This window comes from Elgaria multicarinata, chromosome 7 (genome assembly GCF_023053635.1).
Source record: "Elgaria multicarinata webbii isolate HBS135686 ecotype San Diego chromosome 7, rElgMul1.1.pri, whole genome shotgun sequence".
NCBI classification, from domain to species: domain Eukaryota; kingdom Metazoa; phylum Chordata; class Lepidosauria; order Squamata; family Anguidae; genus Elgaria; species Elgaria multicarinata.
Window position 1 is genome coordinate 99,686,603 of NC_086177.1, and position 20,333 is coordinate 99,706,935.

Here is a 20,333-nt window from a genome sequence, read left to right on the forward strand (position 1 = left end):
CATATCAGGGCAAAATGTTCTATCCCAGCTTATTTCCTGTGTTTTCTTCTTGCAGAGAGGTTTTGTGGTGTTTGTTTTTTAACCTTGGAAAGCTAACATCTCTCCTACTTCAGGACTTAAGCACCTCATTCTGCTCTATCTGCAGGCCAGGAAATGGATTAGAGTAGACCCATTAGTCATGCTTAGAGTAGACCCATTGAAAACAGTGGGACAATTTAGTCTTTATTAACTTAAATCCCATTGATTTCAGTGGGTCTGTTCTAAGTATGACAGTGTGGATTCCACCCCCTTGCTATAAAGCACAAAGTGTAGGTTTGACAAAACTAGTGAAGTAGTTGACCCTGAAGTAAGTTCTGATTCAGTTATTCCAACTACCTTCCAGCAGCCTCCATTTCTTTAATCTTTATTGACTCTTTAGAATGCGGAAAGGACTTCTGGAATCTCAGAATCCCTAATGGAGCCTGCAGCTCCGGGTGTGGTGGGAAAAAGTACTGTATATCAAGTACATTTACTAATTTGTATGAGAGCTGGTATAGTGGCTAAGGCTAGTTAAATTGTGATCTGGGCGAAGGTGCTGGTTCAAAACTCATCTTGGCCATGAAACCATTGTTCTAGCCAAGCAGCCCTCCCATCTACATTATGGGAGAGAAAGATACTGGTCTACCTTACAGGGTTCTTGTAGACATTATTACGATAATATACGTGATGCACTTTGAGCACTGAAAACACTATATTCATGTTAATGAGGCTTATTTATTTTAAATAGTTCTATCCTGCCTTTCTCCCTAACAATAGGCCTTCAAGGCAGCTGACAGTAAGTGAGAATGAATACATAACAACACATAATACGATTATTTTAAAAGGCACTGGTGCTTCATTAAGTCTCTGGATTGACAATGATGGAAAATGTCCAATCCTTGGGCCTTAGATGTTGCTTGCAGTAAAGAGTACTGTCCTCCATGTGCTATCAAGCAACCAGGGCCAGATATCACCAGATGTTTTAGTTCCTGGGGAATGAAGTATCTCCTCACATGGGCAGCTTGATTATTTGCAGCTCCTGGTTCTTCCCAGTAGAAGGGAGCTTGACAAAGGGTCTTGTGGGATGATGCCAGAACTTGTCCACACCCTAGGCCTGAGATGCTGCTGCTATTTGAAATACAATGAGTGGAATTTGCTATTTCTTTTGTGACTCCCAATCTTTATACCAGATCAGACTATGTGTCCATTTAGTCCATTATTGTCTGCTCTGACTGGCAGCAGCAATCAAGGATTTCGGGCATAGATCTTTACATAACCTGCTACCTGATCCTTTTTTACTGATAATGTTAAAGATTGAACCAGGGACTGTCTGCGCGTAAAGCATTTATTTTAAACGGCTTGGGGCCAGGTTATCTGAAGGAACGCCTCCTCCCATATGTACCTGCCCGGACCCTAAGGTCATCCTCAGGGGTCCTTCTCCACGAGCCCCTGCCAAAGGAAGTGAGGCAGGTGGCTACCAGGAGGAGGGCCTTCTCTGCTGTGGCACCCCGGCTGTGGAATGAGCTCCCTAAGGAGGTTCGCTTGGCACCTACATTATATGCTTTTAGACACCAGGTGAAGACCTTTTTATTCTCCCAGTATTTTAACAGTCTATAAATAATTTTTAACTTGGTGTTTTAAATTTGTAATTTTGCATTGCTGCTGTTTTTATCTGGTTGAGCTTTTGTATTGTATTTTATATTATGGTTTTATACTGTTGTTTTATACTTTGAATGTTTTTAATTTTTGTGAACTGCCCAGAGAGCTCCGGCTATTGGGCAGTATAGAAATGTAATAAATAAATAAATAAATTTTACCACTGTTTATCTTCATAGCTGGTAAACTTTCTTGAGGGCATATCTTAATATTTTAGGAGGAAAAGCAAAGCGCTAATAAATCCCTCATGAGGTTGTCAGAGTTGTGAAGCAACTGGCTTATGTAACTGGTTTGTTTTTAGCTGTGTGTATTTATTGTTTTATATTCCAAGATTTTATTTGTATGCCGCCCTTTGTTCCTAGTGATTATAGGGCGGGATACAAATGTTTTCAATCAATGTATAGCTAATGTCTGACAAATGACATTGGTTGACATTTCCCCATAATTATCTAAAGTTGCTTCTTTGCAACAACCCAGTTCTTCGCAGCGTATTTAAATCTGAAATGTTTTAAGTTTTAAATCATTCTATATGCTCAGAATTCTCCCCTTCATATGCTGTGCTCAGATGATATTTTGTGATCCAGATTATTAAACTCCTTGAAGTGAATGGATTAAAACTGCTATAAATCGATACGCTTTTGAGGTAGTGCTCATCACAACAGCCTACAAATGCATCTTTTTTGGTCTTGTTTTTAACTTCATCTATACACAGGGCAGAAGGGGCATCAATATCTCACCTGAGACCTCGAATGAGTCTGCTTCAGCTTCAGCACTCGGTCCTCAGCACGATCCAGAAGTTATCATTGTGGGCTCCGGTGTACTTGGCTCTGCATTGGCAGCAGTGCTGGCAAGGGATGGAAGGAAAGTGACAGTAATCGAGAGAGATTTGAAAGAACCTGACAGGATAGTTGGAGAATTCTTACAACCTGGGGGGTACAATGCTCTGAAAGACCTGGGCCTTGGAGGTATGTTAATGTTGATAAAACTCAAGTCTTTGATTCATAGATCTTGCTCTGATGTGTTCATTGGCCCACCTTTTTTTTTTAATTCAGTGGAGAGCCTGATCCTTCTCTTTCAGCTGCACTTTTTATCACAAAAACAAGGCTATAAACAGAGGAAACCCACCCACCCCCAATGTTTTTGGTTGCAGGCTTCAATGACGATACAATATAAGCGCTCTTTCCCGATCTTACCCCTATCATTTATATTAACCTTGAGGAAAGAAGGGAGAAGAATCAACAAAATAGAGAGGGAGAGAGCATAGCAAGACTTGTACATCCAGAAGTGCAGAAGGTTCAAGTCCTCATGGAACCCTCCTCCAGCCAAGGGGGCATGGGCTTTGAGGAGAGAGGCCGTAAGAAGGAGCAGATTGGCGTTCCTCCCCGCACCCAATGTTAATTTCGTGTGAATTTGTATTTTTCAATGGTGATTCACGAGTGGTTCAAAAAGCTATGTCAAGTGTTTGTGAAGAAGCATTCGGCTGATAGTAGGGACTGAAAGGAAAAGAGGAGTTTGCTCTGTTGTAGGTCCAGGCTGTAATAATAATGCTCTTCAGCCCCATGCCCTGGTGTTAACGTTTCTCTACAGACAGTACAAGATGATTTTGTTCTTGCCTGTCCAACTCTGGCTTAGGAGAAAATTACCAGCAAAACTAGAAAATTCGGTGCGATACACTTAGAATACTTTGTACAGTTCTGGTCACCACACCTTAAAAAAAAGAAGATATTGTAGAGCTGGAAAAAGTGCAGGGAAGGGCAACTAAAATGATCAAGGAGCTGGAGCATCTCCCCTGTGAGAAAAAGTTACAACTGGGATTGTTCAGCTTGGAAAAAAGGCAAAGTTAAGACATGATAGAGGTGTATAAAATTATACATGGTAGATAGGGAGACATTTCCCACCCTCCCTCATAATACTAGAACCCAAAGGTGGTCATCCCATGAAGGTGATTGGTGGGAGATTCTGGACAGATAAAAGGAAGTACTTCTTCACACAGTGCATGGTTAAACTTTGGAATTCACTACCATAAAATGTAGTGATGGCCAACAATTTGGTTGCCTATAAAAGGGGGTTGGACAAATTTCTAGAGGAGAAGGCTATCAGGGGCTACTAATCCATATGGCTATGTGATACCTCCAGTATCAAAGGCAGTATGCCTATATACCCCAGTCGCTGGGGAACATGGGCGGGAGAGTGCTGTTGCACTCGTGTCCTGCTTGCGAGTATTTTATTTTTATTTTTATTTATTACATTTTTATACCACCCAATAACCGAAGCTCTCTGGGCGGTTCACAAAAATTAAAACCATAATAAAACAACCAACAGTTTAAAACCACAAATACAAAATACAGTATTAAAAGCACAACCAGGATAAAACCACGCAGCAAAATTGATATAAGGTTAAAATACAGAGTTAGAACAGTCAAATTAAAATTTAAGTTAAAATTAAGTGTTAAAATACCGAGAGAATAAAAAGGTCTTCAGCTGGCGACGAAAAGAGTACAGTGTAGGCGCCAGGCGGACCTCTCTGGGGAGCTCATTCCACAGCCGGGGTGCCACAGCAGAGTTCCTGGTCAACAGCTGGTTGGCCACTGTGAACAGAGTGCTTGGCTTGATGGATCCTTGATTGATCCAGCAGGGCTGTTCTTATGTTTGAGTCCTTTTTGTTCCATATATGCCAGTGAACTAAACAGGCTTAATGCTGCCTTACAACCAAAGGACAAACATGCTGTTCTAAATGGTTTATGGATTCCAAATGAAACATGTTAATCCATTCATGTTTTCACAAGTAATAGAACTTTTAAATGCTTTTCATTTTAGCAGTGTCATGTTTCATTTGGAATCCATGAGGCATGCTCATCATCTTGTCTCAGGGAGGGAGATTGTGAAGGCATCAGAGCGTGGTGCAGCACCAGCTCCCCCAGGGGAGGAAAAGATGGGGCAGTGCTTACTGGCAGCCAAAGAGAGAGGCTGGGAGTAGAGCCCTGTTGTGCCCTTGCTTGCCTGTGGGCTGTAGTAGCGTGGTTCCTCACTGGTTTACTCCAGTCTTTCATCTGCCCTGCCCCCCCCCCCCCATGGTTCATTTGGCAGCCAGTAGTAGGGGAGAGGAAGAGAGGGATTTGTACGTTTCTCCTGTGACTTTGCACTACTATATCTCAGTCTTCCCTAAACTGGTACCCTCCAGATGTGTTAGACTACAACTCCCATCATCCCCAGACACCGTGCTGTATCCACTTGAGTTTCTTCCTCCCTCCCCCATCTTTTAGAAATGGGTATTCTAGGAAATAATTCTTATAGGCTAAAAAAGCATTTGTCCAACAGATTTCAATATATGTTAGCGTTGTTTGAAAAATACGATATCCAGTAGTTTAATGGCTTGGATTTTTACAAGCTGCTTGAGAGTAGACTATATAGTGGTTGTTTTGGGGGGAGGATTGGAGGTGAATCCAAACTGGTTGGGGACTTTTGTGTCACCTTTTTCCTGTTGGGAACAGGAATTTTCTCCCTTTTTTTTTGCTCTGTGGCACTAACTCTGTGGCACCCCTGTGTTTTTTTGGGTGGGTATATTGTTATCCCAACAAATTCCATTTCAAAAGCCAATCCTTCCCAAAGTAGCTAGACTAATTATTGCCATGTAACTGTTGTAGGCTCTTGTAATGTCTGCTCAAGCTGCATTTTGGACGTTTACATTCTCAAAGATTAAGAATGATGAAAGCTCTTGGTATTGTATTTGCAAATGAGGATTGTAATACTTCTGCGTTGCAATCCCTTTTGCTCTGGAATATCCAAGCATCCTGTAAGGCAGTTAGCTAATGGGTTACCCAGCCAGGTAACATCTCTAGGGCATTTAGAGAAGCCAGATGAAAAAAGCAAAGCTACAGGGGAATGTACAACAGCCTGTTTGTTCTTAAGGTGGTTCAGTGGGGATTATTCCTAGGTAAGTGTGCATAGGATTGCACCTTTAGGACTTCATCTAGTGTGTGAACTACTTCCCTTAGGAGTCCATCATAAGGGTCCTAGACTTCCATTCTGCAATCAGACTAAAAAATAAATAAATCCCTCGTACTGGAATGCACACAGCAAGAGCTGTCTCTGGCCTCATCTACACCAAACAGGATATTGCACTATGAAAGCGGTATATAAAAGGCAGGAGCCACACCAAGCAGGATATAGTGGTATGAAAGCTGTATAAGGTCTGTGTCAATGGGCCCCAACAGTTGTCATTGCACTTCAATACCGCTGTAAAGCAGTAGTGTGGCTCCTTCCTTTTACATACCGCTTTCATAGTGCAGTGCCACATCCTGCTTGTTGTAGATGAGGCCTCTGTTGCTGTAGGGAAACATCTTACATTTGGATGATCATTTCCCCTCTTCAGAACAGTATAGGTTTGAGGGCAAGGAAAGTGACTCTGCATGGATCCAAACCCCAGGTGCAGCTTTGCCTCTGAAAATTTCTCCAGTAAATTCAATTAAAGAATATCCTTGAAGGTTAAATGGGAAATGGGCAGTATGTTCAACTTGTGGTACTAGTATTCAAGTGTGCACATATACCATTGCACCAGCATGGCTGCTGCTGGTATTAACATTTAAAGCCCTAAATGGCTTGGGGCCAGGCTATCTGAAGGAACGCCTCCTCCCGTATGTACCTGCCAAAGGTCATCCTCAGGGGTCCTTCTCCGTGAGCCCCTGCCAAAGGAGGTGAGGCAGGTGGCTACCAGGAGGATGGCCTTCTCTGCTGTGGCACCCCGGCTGTGGAATGAGCTCCCTAAGGAGGTTCGCTTGGCACCTACATTATATGCTTTTAGATGCCAGGTGAAGACTTTTTTATTCGCCCAGCATTGTAACAGTCTGTAAATAAATTTTAACTTGGTGTTTTAAATTTGTAATTTTGCATTGCTGCTGTTTTTATCTGGTTGAGCTTTTGTATTGTATTTTATATTATGGTTTTATACTGTTGTTTTATACTTTGAATGTTTTTAATTTTTGTGAACTGCTCAGAGAGCTCCAGCTATTGGGTGGTATAGAAATATAATAAATAAATAAATAAATAAATTTGAACATGTGTTTCACATGCATAACTTCAAGGATCCAAGCCTCATTGCTTGTGGCACTGACGTTTATGAGATACATTAGGGAAAGTGGGAGGAGGAATCGCTACCACATCATAGTCTTTGTGGTTTGGGAGATAGAGAGACCTGCAAAGAGCATGTCGCAAGAGCAGGCTGCAATCCGTCCCTACTACTTGTCTGCATGCTACTTGCACTGTCCCATACAAAAACAACTACAGCAGGGGTGAACTGGTGCCCTCCAGATGTTTTGGATTACAGCTTCCATAATTCACGACAATCGGTCATGCTGGATGAGGCTGATAGGAGATGCAGGCGGAAAGTCAGGACAGGGCACCAGGTTGCTTAACCCTGGGGCTGCCTATACAGTGCTGGGGGTTGCCGGGTGTAAGCAAAACTCCATGCTTTCTTTGCAGCAGGGTGGCAGCGGCTAATCTCGATCCAGAGGGAGGGCGTGGGGTTTCTTGTGGCCATTGTTATCCTGGGCACACACCCTCCCTTCTGCCTAGCGTGCCAATGGCAACCCTGAGTAGTTGCCATCCACCTGGGCAGAAGGCAGGGGGTGCACCCAGCATGCCAATGGCCACAAGAAACCCCACGCCCTCCCTCTGCGGTAGGTTTATGCCTGTGCTGAACTTCGTACTGAAGATAGATGGCGGATGCGCTGTACTCTCCTCGCTCGGGGGGGGGGGGGAGCCGTATAACTGATGTAGCGCCACTGTGCACCCACTGCAGGGCTTTCAGACTGTCTAGGCCCCCCTCTGATTTAAAAATGAGGGAGTCTTTCCCTACTGAACTGCCATAGGTTGTTTACAAACAGCCTAGGAAGCATACCCATTTGTGTCTTGCCATCGTCTCCCTTATTTAGACATTTAGAGAGCAATCCTATGGCCCTTAGAGAGTGTCAGGGTTGTGGGGGGAGGGCAATAGGATAGCTCAGATTCCTGGATCCGAGGTCGGACTCAGTGCTCTGACCTCAGACCCAGAAGTCTAAGCTCTCTGCCCCTCCCTCACAGCTGGTGCAGAGAGTTTGGAGGCTTATGGCCATCTCCATAGGATTGTGCCCTTCATTTTATTGTTACTGCTGCTTTTTTTTAATAGGATAGGTGCCAAAATGACTTGGCTGACTAAGGATACTACAATCTTGTCTAGGTGTGTGTGTATTTGCTGCTCTGCCTCAGGCAGGAAAACATTTTTATTCTTGGGCCAGCCCTGAGAATTGGCAGTAACAAAGAATACTTATGAAATGACTCCAGAAAATTGCTGTCTCAGATGAGCAATACATATTGGATTGCTCCTCAGATGAGCAATACATATTGGTTGTTCCATCTAGCCCACTAAAAGTGGGCTAGATGGAACAACTATTAGGTGGATTCACAGTTGGCTACAGAATCGGACTCAAAGAGTACTTATCAATGGAACCTTCTCAAACTGGGGAGAGGCAACGAGTGGGGTGCCGCAGGGCTCAGTCCTGGGCCCAGTGCTCTTCAACATTTTTATTAATGATTTGGATGAGGAGGTGCAGGGAACGCTTATCAAATTTGCAGATGACACAAAATTGGGTGGGATAGCTAATACCCTGGAAGACAGAAACAAACTTCAAAGTGATCTTGATAGGCTGGAGTGCTGGGCTGAAAACAACAGAAAGAAATTTAATAGGGATAAATGCCAAGTTCTACATTTAGGGAATAGAAACCAAATGCACAGTTACAAGATGGGGGACACTTGGCTCAGCAATACTACAAAAGAGAAAGATCTTGGAATTGTTGTAGATCACAAGCTGAATATGAGCCAACAGTGCGATATGGCTGCAAGAAAGGCCAATGCTATTTTGGGCTGCATTAATAGAAGTATAGCTTCCAAATCATGTGAGGTACTGGTTCCTCTCTATTCAGCCCTGGTTAGGCCTCATCTAGAGTATTGCGTCCAGTTCTGGGCTCCACAATTCAAGAAGGATGCAGACAAGCTGGAGCGTGTTCAGAAGAGGGCAACCAGGATGATCAGGGGTCTAGAAACAAAGCCCTATGAAGAGAGACTGAAAGAACTGGGCATGTTTAGCCTGGAGAAGAGAAGATTGAGGGGAGACATGATAGCACTCTTCAAATACTTAAAAGGTTGTCACACAGAGGAGGGTCCGGATCTCTTCTCGATCCTCCCAGAGTGCAGGACACGGAATAACGGGCTCAAGTTAAAGGAAGCCAGATTCCGACTAGGCATCAGGAAAAACTTCCTGACTGTTAGAGCAGTGCGACGGTGGAATCAGTTACCTAGGGAGGTTGTGGGCTCTCCCACACTAGAGGCATTCAAGAGGCAGCTGGACAACCATCTGTCAGGGATGCTTTAGGGTGGATTCCTGCATTGAGCAGGGGGTTGGACTCGATGGCCTTGTAGGCCCCTTCCAACTCTGCTATTCTATGATTCTATGGAAATAGCTGCGCTGAAGTTCCTTCTGCATTCAAAGGCCTTTCACTCAGGAAGCATTCCTTTTCTGTATGGATAAGTTCTGAATTTTGATAAAAGACTAGTAAAATATCAGAAGGTATTTTGGATCCATTTAGGTAAATATGACTTTAGGGTCCATGTAGGTAAAGGAGATTGTCCTTCAGGTAGCCTGATTCCAAGCCAGCACTTTGAATTGGGCCCAGAAACAGACTGGCAGCCAATTCAGATGGCAAAGTACTGGCATAATAAGATTTTACTGCCTTGTCGGCATTAGCAATCTAGCTGCCCTGTTTTGGACTAACTGATGTTTCTGGACCATTTTCAAAGGCATCCCTGCATATAACAGCCAAAGGTGATGAAAGGCATTCGGGGCTAGTGACAATAATGGATCCAAGAGTACCCTCAAAGTATGAACCTGATTCTTTAGGTGGCGTGCTCCAGAGCATCAACTGCTTCACCTCTGTTGGATGAAAAGGAATGGCATTGCTGATATCTCAGCCCACATCTCCAGATAAGCCTTCCCAGTAGTTTTACGTATATTGAAATGCATAGCAGATACAATTAATTATATTACAACAGCCACAAGACGTACCATGGTTGATGTTGCTGAAAGCTGCTGAAAGGACCAAGAGATCCAGCAGGGTCACACTCCTTCTGTCTCTCTCCTGGCACATATCATCTTACAGGGTGACCAAGACAGTTTCTGGTTTTTTTAAAAAAGAGAGGTCTAAATCTAGAAATGGATCTAGAAAATCAGTTTCATCCAAGAATGCCTTAGCGACCACTCAAACAGATACCTTGCCCAGAAAAGGGATGTTGACAATGCTGGGGTTCATTGTTTTGAACTAACTGTAGCTTCCAAGTTGTCTTTGAGGGCAGCTCAATGTGGACCACGTTGCAGTAGTTAAGCCATGGTTCAGCTTAGTGAGATCCCTGTTTCTTTACTAGCTTCTGGCCCTACAACAATTTTTGCCACTACATTTTCAGATGTATTTCTGCAGCTACAAGGGCCAGAAATGTATTTTTTAAAAACAATAAAATGGTATTCACAGTTTCTCCATGGCGTGGGGCAACTTTAAATTCTCTGAGAAGATTCTGAAGACTGCCCAGAATATTTTCTGAATTTGGGAAGAACCTCCTTAATCTGCCCTTACTGTATACTTAGTAATAAGCACTTAATGGGCACATAGTATTTTAGGTAGCAATATATATATCATTCTCATCTTCTTTGTTCCTTCTTTCCATAATATATTGACACTTATTTTTGCAGATGCAGTGGAAGGGATCGATAGTCACACAATTAATGGCTATATAGTTCATGACTTAGAAAGCAAATCAGAGGTTGAAATTCCTTACCCTGCCATGGCAGATGGCCAAATACAGAGCGGAAAAGCATTCCATCATGGCCGTTTCATCATGGGCCTCCGAAAGGCAGCCATGGCAGAACCCAAGTAAGTATGGCGACCTAAACTAATAAGAAATGTAGTGAGTCAGAGACACAGGCCTAGTTTATGCATTGCTTTGTGGTGGTGCATCGTTCCATTTTGCTTGGTGTTTTTAGAATTGTCTCCCTCTGCTTATTTCTTCTACTTGGGCATCACTTTTATTGTCCAGTATCACCTACATGATGCATCTTAGCCATCAACAGTAGATTGGTCTTTATACAGCCTTGCAAGTACGTTATCAGATGTTACTAGCCTACAAACATTTTTACTACACCACCTAACCAAGCATTTTTGCTTTTAGTCATTTTTGGTACATTGTTTTTCTCCTTTTCTTTCAGGTTGTCAATCTATTTCTAGTTAGAAAAAGTTTCCATGTCTAGTCACCTGGAAGCTAGGGTTCTACAGGAAAATAACCCCAGTGCATAAGCACTAGGGCTTTCAGTAGATTAAGAACAATTTCAGTCATCTGCATATTGGCTCAATTAAGTGTGCATATCACCTAAATCTTGAAATAGATGCGTTTTTGAGATGTTGAAAGAATTGCGAGAGAGCTTTCAATTTAATAAATGAAGCTGCTACACTACCTATACTAGAGTGTCCAGATACAAAGAGGGCAGCGCTCCTGCAGCTTTAACTGTTGTGATGAAGAGGGATTTTCACCAGGTGATGCTTACATACAAATGGCACCTGCTGAAATTCTGTTTTCTGTACAACTGTTAAAGATACAGAAGTTCTGTCTTCCTTTTCATATGGTCATCCTACTTAGAAAAGTCCATATTTAACATTTTCACTCATGATTACAGTAACATAACAGGATTAAAATGGCCTATTTTTTTTATCATTTTAACTTGTGGCCCTAACAATTAAAAAAGTGCTTTCTCAACTAAATCGTTTAAATATTTATTTATTTGCTTATTGTAGGTATTTATACCCCCATCTTTCAATCAAATTCCCAGGACAGCTTACAAATATTATGCAGCAAACACAATGGCTGCTTGTGTCCTGTTGTCAAATTGGTATTTTCCACAGCAAACACACAAATGACAGGCAAAATCTTAAATCTTAAACTGAAATCTTTTTTCAAGAATGGTCTCTTTTTTTCAAGTTTTCCCAGACAGAATTTATTTCACTGTTGATCTTTCCCAGAGAGATTTATTTTTACTATTCTTTTCTTGTTGACCTTTTATTTCACTGTGGATCTTTTCTTGTTGACTTTTTAACTTCCTTCCCTCTTCATGTGTCATATATCTTTTTCATTATGAGCCTTTGGGCAGGGCCTATCGTATTTTTTAATTGTAAAATACTTAACTGTAGGTAGAAATAATAATTATCATGATACCTGTGAAACACCCATGTCCATGAATCTGGGAACCCTTATAGAGCCAGGTTTGTCAGACTTGTGTATGTAGGTGTTTGCTGCAGGAAACACTAGCAAAACTCTGGTGAGTTCACTGCAGGTGTGTTAGCTGCAGAAAGGATGAAGCCAAGCAAGCTCTTCTAATACTGTTTAATAGTGTTTGTAATTGTTTAAATTAATAGTAACCTGACCAGAGTCTGCTGAGTAAGTGTGTTATAAATACAATAAGTATTTTACACAAGGTCCTACTAGATACCATCACTGGTTGTGTAATTGTGACATTTGAAAACTGAAAACAAAATAGTTGTTTTCCCTCCTGGAAACAAAAGTGGAATAAACTCCAAATACAAGTTGGATCAGGGCATGCAATGTTTCCTCTAAACTGAACTGTTGCAACTGAGCTTGACATGTGCATTTTCACCAATCTGCAAAACGTTTTAGTTTTTAATTGAACCAGGACCAAACTAGACCTGATGACCCTGTTCAGACGACACACTAAGTCATGGCGGTTAAGCATTTTGAGCTAAACATTATGGCTTAGCATGTTGTGTGAACCATAAGAACATAAGAACTTAAGAAGAGCAATGCTGGATCAGACCAAGGGTCCATCTAGTCCAGCACTCTATTCACACAATGGCCAACCAGCTGTCAGCCAGGGACCAACAAAGCAGGACATGGAACAACAGCACCCTCCCACCCATGTTCCCCAGCAGCTGGTGTGTATAGGCTTACTGCCTCAGACCGTGACTTAGCATGTCTTATGAAGCCTTCCTAACCATGATGGCTACATAACCATGGTTTAAACACACTGACACTGTTCAGAACATATTGCTAAGCCTCAGTGGTTAAGCATTTTTAGCTAAACATTGTCTTAGCGTGTTGTTTGAGCCATGACTTAGCATGTTGTGTGAACCATTCCTAACCATGGCAGCTCATAACCACGGTTTAAACATGCTCACTAGCCATATGCTGCAAAAACGTCAATGCCTAACTATGGCCTAGTGTGTCATCTGAACAGGGTCAATGTGTCTAGACAACATGATGTGACAAAAGACAACATCTTTTCTTGTAATTGTTAAAAGCAGCCACAGTGGGCAATTTAGTTCAGGATGTGGCATGAGGGAAAAGGAGTTTAACCCTTTACCTGATTTGATTGCCTGAGGAAAATCACTCTCATGGAGCTGCTGTTAGCTGCTGCTGGGAAAACGCACAGGTACCCATGCTATATCTCTATATTTTCCCTTCTTTGGCTAATAGCTTTGGGGGAAATTTGGATCAGGGCCATGGTTCAAGGTAAAGGGTTGACCCCTTCCCCCGCCCTTTCTGGTGCCAACCCTAATCCAGATCACTTTCCCACATAATGCCCCTCACACTGTCCTAAAAATCCCAGATTTAAAAAATGCTCCCCTTCCAAAGGTGGTATTTGCAATAGATAATCTTTGTGATGAGGATTCAGTTCTTTATAATTACCTGTGACTTTAAATGATGTTTAGACATACCTCACAGCACAGGATCATACTGAATCATGAACAGTGTGTTCTTCTGCATGGGCAAGTTGCAAGTGTTCCAGATTCAGTCTTGCATAGGTGTTAAGGACGGGGAGGGAGTATGTCAGATCCTCCGGCCTAGGAGTGATGATCAGGCTTTTTGGCAAAACTAGTCCCTAGCAGAGCTGTGCATGGATCCCCTTGAGCTGCTTCGTGGCCCGATCCAGAACTTCCAGATCGGGACCGAACCGCTTCGGGTCAATCCAACCCTCCCCCACTCCCCGGAGCAACATCCGGAGGGGCAGATTGAGATTTTGCCCCCCGTTCCCTACTTACTTGCTACTTACTCCGCAGTGGGCGGCAGAGGCAGGTAAGTGGGGAAGGGGGGACAAAATAGGGGCTGAATAAGCCCCCCTCCCACCTGCCCCCTTACCTGGCTCCGCTGCCATTGCCGCGTAGACTGCGGTGGCGGAGCCAGGTAAGCTCCCTCCCCCCCACTTACCTGCCTCCGTCGTGGTCTGTGCCGGCTTCACCTAAGGGCCAGGCCTCAGTTGAAGCCTGTGCTGGATCGCGACGGATACAGGTAAGCCCCCCTGCCCCCTTACCTGGCTCCACCGCTGCACGGACTGCGGCGGTGGAGCCAGGTAAGCCCCCTCCCCCCCCACTTACCTGCCTCTGTTGCGGTCTGACGCAGGCTTCAACTGAAGCCCAGGCCTCAGTTGAAGCTTGCGCGGGACCGCGACGGACACGGGTAAGCCCCCCCCTGCCCCTTTACCTGGCTCCGCTGCCGTCACCGCACGGACTGCGCCGCCCCCCCAGCTGAGCCCCCCTCTCCCCGACTTACCTGCGTTCAGAGCTCCGAATGGAGGCGAACCACTTCGTCTCGATCCGCAGCTCCCCCGACCCGATGGTAGGTTTCTGTAAGCGGGGCATTCTTGGTTGTGATGCACTCCCTAGGGAAGCCTGATTGATTTCCCCTTTGGTTTTGATCTGCTGTTCCTTTAGTTTTGATAGAATGATAGTTTATCTTGCTGTTTTATGCTGCTCTTTTTATTTTATTTTTGTTCTTTTTGTTCTTTGTTCTTTTATTGCCATAATGTGATTTTATTTTGTATTTTCTGAAGAAAAGTGGGGCACAATATTTTTTTACCATATAAAGGATGTATTTGACCCATTTGATGTTGGGTTTTTCCCTTCCCCGCCTCTCCAATCTGTCCCTGCCTCCCACAGCTCTGTAATTTTTTTGTAAATTTTTTGGGTGCGACACTGTACAATCACAATTATTGTGCTACACCTGTATAGAACTGATTACTGTGGAGAGTGAGCTAGAGTACTGCTGTAACCTTCTTCTCACTGGCCTTCCTTCTTCTCACATCAGTTCATTGGTTTCTGTTCACCATTCTGTTGCTAAGATCATCTTCTTGGCTCGCCGCTCTGATCATGTTACTCCACTTCTGAAATCTCTTTATTGGCTTCCAATTCACCTCAGAGTCCAATATAAACTTCTCCTGTTGACCTACAAAGCTTTTCACAGTCTAGCTCCTTCCTATCTTTCCTCTCTCATCTCACACTATTGCCCCGCTCGTGCTCTTCACTCCTCAGATGCCATGTTTCTTACCTGCCCAAGGGTCTCTCCTTCCCTTGCTCGGCTTTGTCCATTTTCTTCTGCTGCCCTTTACGCCTGGAACACTCTTCCAGAACATTTGCGAACTACAAGTTCCATTGCAGTTTTTAAAGCTCAGCTAAAAACTTTTCTTTTTTCTAAAGCTTTTAGAACTTGATTTTGATCTTACTTTTATACTGTTAGTTTTACTCTACCCTATGCCTGTTTGGTGCATTCTCTTCCCTTTCTTATTGTTTTCTTATGATTCTATTAGAATATAAGCCTATGTGGCAAGGTTTTGCTATTTTATTGTTTTACTCTGTACAGCACCATGTACACTGATGGTGCTAAATAAATAAATAAATAAATAATAATAATGTAACAAAGCAGTGCTTGTGAATTCCCCCTTCAGGAGTGGCTGATCAGAATAGATGGAGCTGCAGAACCCTGTCCACTTAAAATGTCACTCTGGCACCTTGAGATCTGATTCCTCCATGTTTTGTGTTGTGCTTCTGAGTTGTTCTATTGTCATATCTAACTTTTGCATAACCCAAGCTGCCTGGGTTCACATGACATGATAAGCTACAATGTGAACACCCTCAGGGCTTGTATGTTCAAAATGGAGGCTAGCACGTGGCAAAGCCCACAGGTTAATTAACACACAGTAGTGTAGTGTGACATGCAAACCGGCCCAGTGTGTTTCTAGCATATTTTCCTTTTCTTTGTCCCCCTTAACCTGCTCTTTGCAATCTGGCAATTATGGGTTTCTCTTGTCCCTCAGTAGCAGAGAAACAGCCTGTGCAGTTGCTGCCGTTCAGAGGAACATTTCCACCTATTACAGTAATGGGGTCTCTTTCTAGTGGAAATAATAATAATAATAATAATAATAATAATAAATGTATTTCTTACCCGCCTCTCCTTTTAGATCGAGGCGGGGAACAACATTAGAACAGGAATCAATACATCTTAAAAATTCATGATTTAACATTGATCTGGATAGGCCTGCTGGAAAAGGCTAGTCTTTAAAGCTGCCTTAAAATCACACATAGAGTTAATTTTACGAATCTCCTCCGGCAGGCCATTCCACAATCTGGGGGCGACAGAAGAAAAGGTCCTCTGGGAAACTGATGTCAGCCTAGTTTTAGCTGACTGAAGTAAGTTCACCCCAGAGGACCTGAGTGTGCGGGGCGGACTATATGGGAGAAGGCGATCCCGCAAGTAACCTGGACCCAAACCATTTAGGGCTTTAAAGGTAATGACCAACACTTTGTACTTTGCCCGGAAACTAATTGGCAGCCAGTGGAGTGATTTTAATGTTGGTGTAATGTGGTCACCCCTAGGTGTACTGGTGACCAACCTGGCTGCCATATTTTGAACTAGTTGAAGTTTCCGAACTAGGTACAATGGTAGCCCTATGTAGAGCGCATTGCAGAAGTCAAGCCTTGAGGTTACCAGCGCGTGCACTACTGTCTTTAGGTCTTCTGACTCTAAGAAGGGGCGCAGCTGGCGTATCAGCCGAAGCTGATAGTAGGCACTCCTGGCCGTCGCATCTATCTGGGCTGTCATTTGGAGTGACGGATCCAGGAGCACCCCCAAACTGCGAACACAGTCTTTCAGGGGGAGTGTAGCCCCATCCAGAACTGGCTGACACACCTCCAAACCTAGGTCAGAGCCCTTGACAGCAAGCACCTCTGTTTTGTCTGGATTCAGCTTCAGTTTGTTTTTCCTCATCCAGCCCATTACTGCCTCCAAGCATTCATTCAGAGGAGACACACTGTCCTTAGCTGATGCTGTTACTGAAGGCATAGAGAAATATATTTGGGTGTCATCAGCATACTGATAGCACCCCGCCCCATGCCTCCGGATGATCTCTCCCAGCGGTTTCATGTAGATGTTAAACAGCATTGGGGATAGGATGGCACCTTGTGGTACGCCATACAACAGCTCCTTTTTTGAGGAGCAACTATCCCCCAGCATCACCATCTGGAATCTACCTGAGAGGTAGGACCGGAACCACTGGAGCACAGTGCCCCCGATTCCCAAAGCCCTCAGGCGTTCCAGAAGGATACCATGGTCGATGGTATCGAAAGCTGCTGAAAGGTCCAAAAGTACCAGCAGGGACACACTTCCCCTGTCAATGCTCATGCGGAGATCATCCACTAAGGCGACCATAGCTGTCTCAACTCCGTATCCTGCCCTAAAGCCAGTTTGAAATGGGTCTAGAAAATCTGTATCATCCAAGACTGCTTGGAGTTGGAAGGCAACTGCCCTCTCAATCACCTTGCCCAAAAATGGAAGATTTGATACTGGTCTATAATTATTAAGGTCCAGGGGATCCAGGGAGGGCTTTTTGAGAAGTGGCCGTACCACTGCTTCTTTTAAACATGGTGGAAAACTCCCCTCCCTGAGAGATGCATTAATAATATGTTGTAGTTGTAGTCTAACTGCATCTCCTCCCTGGGTGACCAGCCAAGAAGGACAGGGATCGAGAGGACAAGTTGTCCTCCTTACTCGTCCAAGCAGCTTGTCCACATCATCAGTACTCACCAACTGAAACTGATCCAGTGTAATCCTACTCACAAAGTTGCTGGACACTTCAGCTTCAGCTTCTGTTATAACGACGGCATCTAAATTGGCTCTTATCCGAGAGATTTTATCTGTGAAATGATCATTAAATGCATCACAGCGAACTACCGAAGGCTCTAAAACTGGGTTCAGGGGAGGAGGTGCCCGAGTTAGACCCCTCACCACCCTAAACAGTTCTGCTGGACGTGAATTCGCAGATGCAATGCGGTCAGAGAAGAAAGCTTTCTTCGCTGCACGTATTGCCACCCCATAGGAACGAAGATGTTCTCTATGACGTGCCTTGTCGGATATGAGACGAGTTTTCCTCCATCGGCGCTCCAGTCGTCGACCTTCCCGCTTCAACTTCCTGAGATCTTCTGTGTACCAAGGTGCCCGATTGGAAGCAGGTCGGAGAGGACGTTTGGGGGCAATCGTGTCGATAGCCCTAGTTAGGTCTTGATTCCATCTATTGACCAGGGCTTCAACAGGATCGTCGACAATACCAGCCATAGTACCCTCTAAGGCTTTCTGGAATCCAAGAGGATCCATCAGCCTTCGAGGGCGGACCATCTTAATAGGTCCGCCACCCCTGCAGGGGAGGATGGTAGCCATGATATTAACCCTGACCAGAAAATGGTCTGTCCATGACAACGCAGAGGTATTTATCACCTCCGCCCACAGATCTGTCTGTTCGGAACTGAAAACAGCATCGAGGGTGTGACCTGCTGAATGTGTGGGTCCAGAGACCAATTGGGATAGGCCCATGTTTGTCATGGATGCCATGAACTCCCGAGCTGCACCCGATAAACCACTCCCGAAAGGGATGTTGAAGTCGCCCAGGACCAAAAGCCTGGGCGACTCCAACACCAACTCCGACACTAGTTCCGTGAGCTCAGCCAGGGAGTCTGATAGGCAGCGGGGTGGCCGGTACACTAACAGAATCCCCAGTCTATCCCTGGTCTTTAGACTCAGGTACACACACTCTATGTGATTCAATTCCCGGACAGGAAGTCTGGTCAGGTTGAGATTATCCTTATAGACCACAGCTACTCCGCCCCCCCGTCCACTTTTCCTCACCTGCTCGATAACACAGTACCCAGCTGGGAGGGCCTGGGCCCATGTTGGGCCACTGTCATCTCCCAGCCAGGTCTCTGTGAAACATGCCAGGTCGGCCTCCTCATCTGTGAGGAGATCATAAATTATATTTGTTTTGTTTTTAACCGACCTGGCATTGCAAAGGAGCAAGGAGAGGGTCAAATAACTTGCTTGAGTCCAACACTATTTAATTCAAACCACAGTACTTGTGTGTATGTTTTGTTTTTAAAAAAGTTTGTCTGCTTTTTTTCAGTACAAAATTCATTGAAGGGACAGTGGTGCAGTTGCTTGAAGAAGATGAGTGTGTAGTCGGAATTTTGTACAAAGATAAAGAAACCGGTGATACAAAGGTGAGACTCAAGGGTGGCCAAATATTCTATTTTTTTCTGGTTGAGGCGATCCTATGTACACGTCTCCATGTTTCTGGTATCAGCCTGGTATATGACTCAGCTTTCAGGGTATGTATACAAAATGGAGAATTCTTTGCTAATAATTATATACCCTGAAAGCTGAGTCCTATACCAGAAACATGAAAATGTGTATATTTTGTTTCTCTGCACTCTTGAAAAATTAGCACAACTTCTCTTAAGAAGGAGACGTACACAATGCGATATTGACCAGCTCCTAACAGCCTTTATTAAGCCTATCAGTAGCAACGTCTCAGTTCGTTATTTCAGAATATGTCTCATTTTTTTCATTGGGTTGTTCATGAACTTGAGCTAGGATGGCTAAAGGGCATTGTGTGACAGTGCATGCTGAATCTAAGCAAGTCCGGGTCTGCTCAGTGCCTGGATGGAAGACCACCTATGTACACTGCCTTGTGTTATTATTTTTATTTTTATTTTTATTTATTTATTAATTAAATTTATATACCGCCCCATAGCCGAAGCTCTCTGGGTGGTTTACAAAAGTTAAAAACAGTGAACATTGAAAAGTATACAAAATTTAAAACCATCAAAAATATAAAAACAGTATAAAACAACAGTATCCATTTAAACAACATGCATCCAATTGTGCCCTAAATCGCTTTAGCAAGACCAGCCATAATAACCTCTCTTCAATAGGCAGTAATATCCAGTCACTTGATATAAGCTTTGACTTAAAGCAAACGTTGATTATAAAAGACAACCGACTTTATGTGCTTGATAGAAATATCAAGAATTCCGTACGTTTTCAGCAAGTAAGGCTAGAAACTTCAGGTCAGACTGAAATTTGGACATGACAGGCTTTTAATATCAAATTTAAAATGAATATATGGCAAAGGATATGAATCCAGATCCGATATCAATACTATAGCAACTACAGCACTTTTAATTGATTGGCTTGCAGGTTTAATGAGGGGTTGGATGTACCTTCTGTGCATGTCAAACCTTTGCCATTCAGAAATTGGGTTAGTACATCGTGCAAGGGGCAGCTGTGGGTCCCCAAATGACATGCAATATATGTGGTATCAGATTCACAATATTGGCACTGGGCGAAAAGAATAGCTTCTTTTTTTAGGCATGCTTCTCTTACTTATTCGATGTTAAAAGAGATTTAGCTTGATACTGCTATAAGTGTTGCAAAATTTGCATTGAAGTACACTGGTAAACTTTAAAATGAC

General features: G+C 43.6%; 1 protein-coding gene across 1 annotated transcript in view; it reads left to right on the forward strand.

Annotated features, from left to right (window-relative positions):
* The window catches only part of SQLE (squalene epoxidase), a 34,899-nt gene that overhangs the window by 3,166 nt on the left and 11,400 nt on the right, over positions 1–20,333 (forward strand). The window contains exons 2-4 of the mRNA XM_063131134.1: positions 2,387–2,639; positions 10,449–10,629; positions 18,984–19,080. Coding sequence (XP_062987204.1) covers positions 2,387–2,639; positions 10,449–10,629; positions 18,984–19,080 — 531 coding nt within the window. The remainder of the gene's footprint in view (positions 1–2,386; positions 2,640–10,448; positions 10,630–18,983; positions 19,081–20,333) is intronic.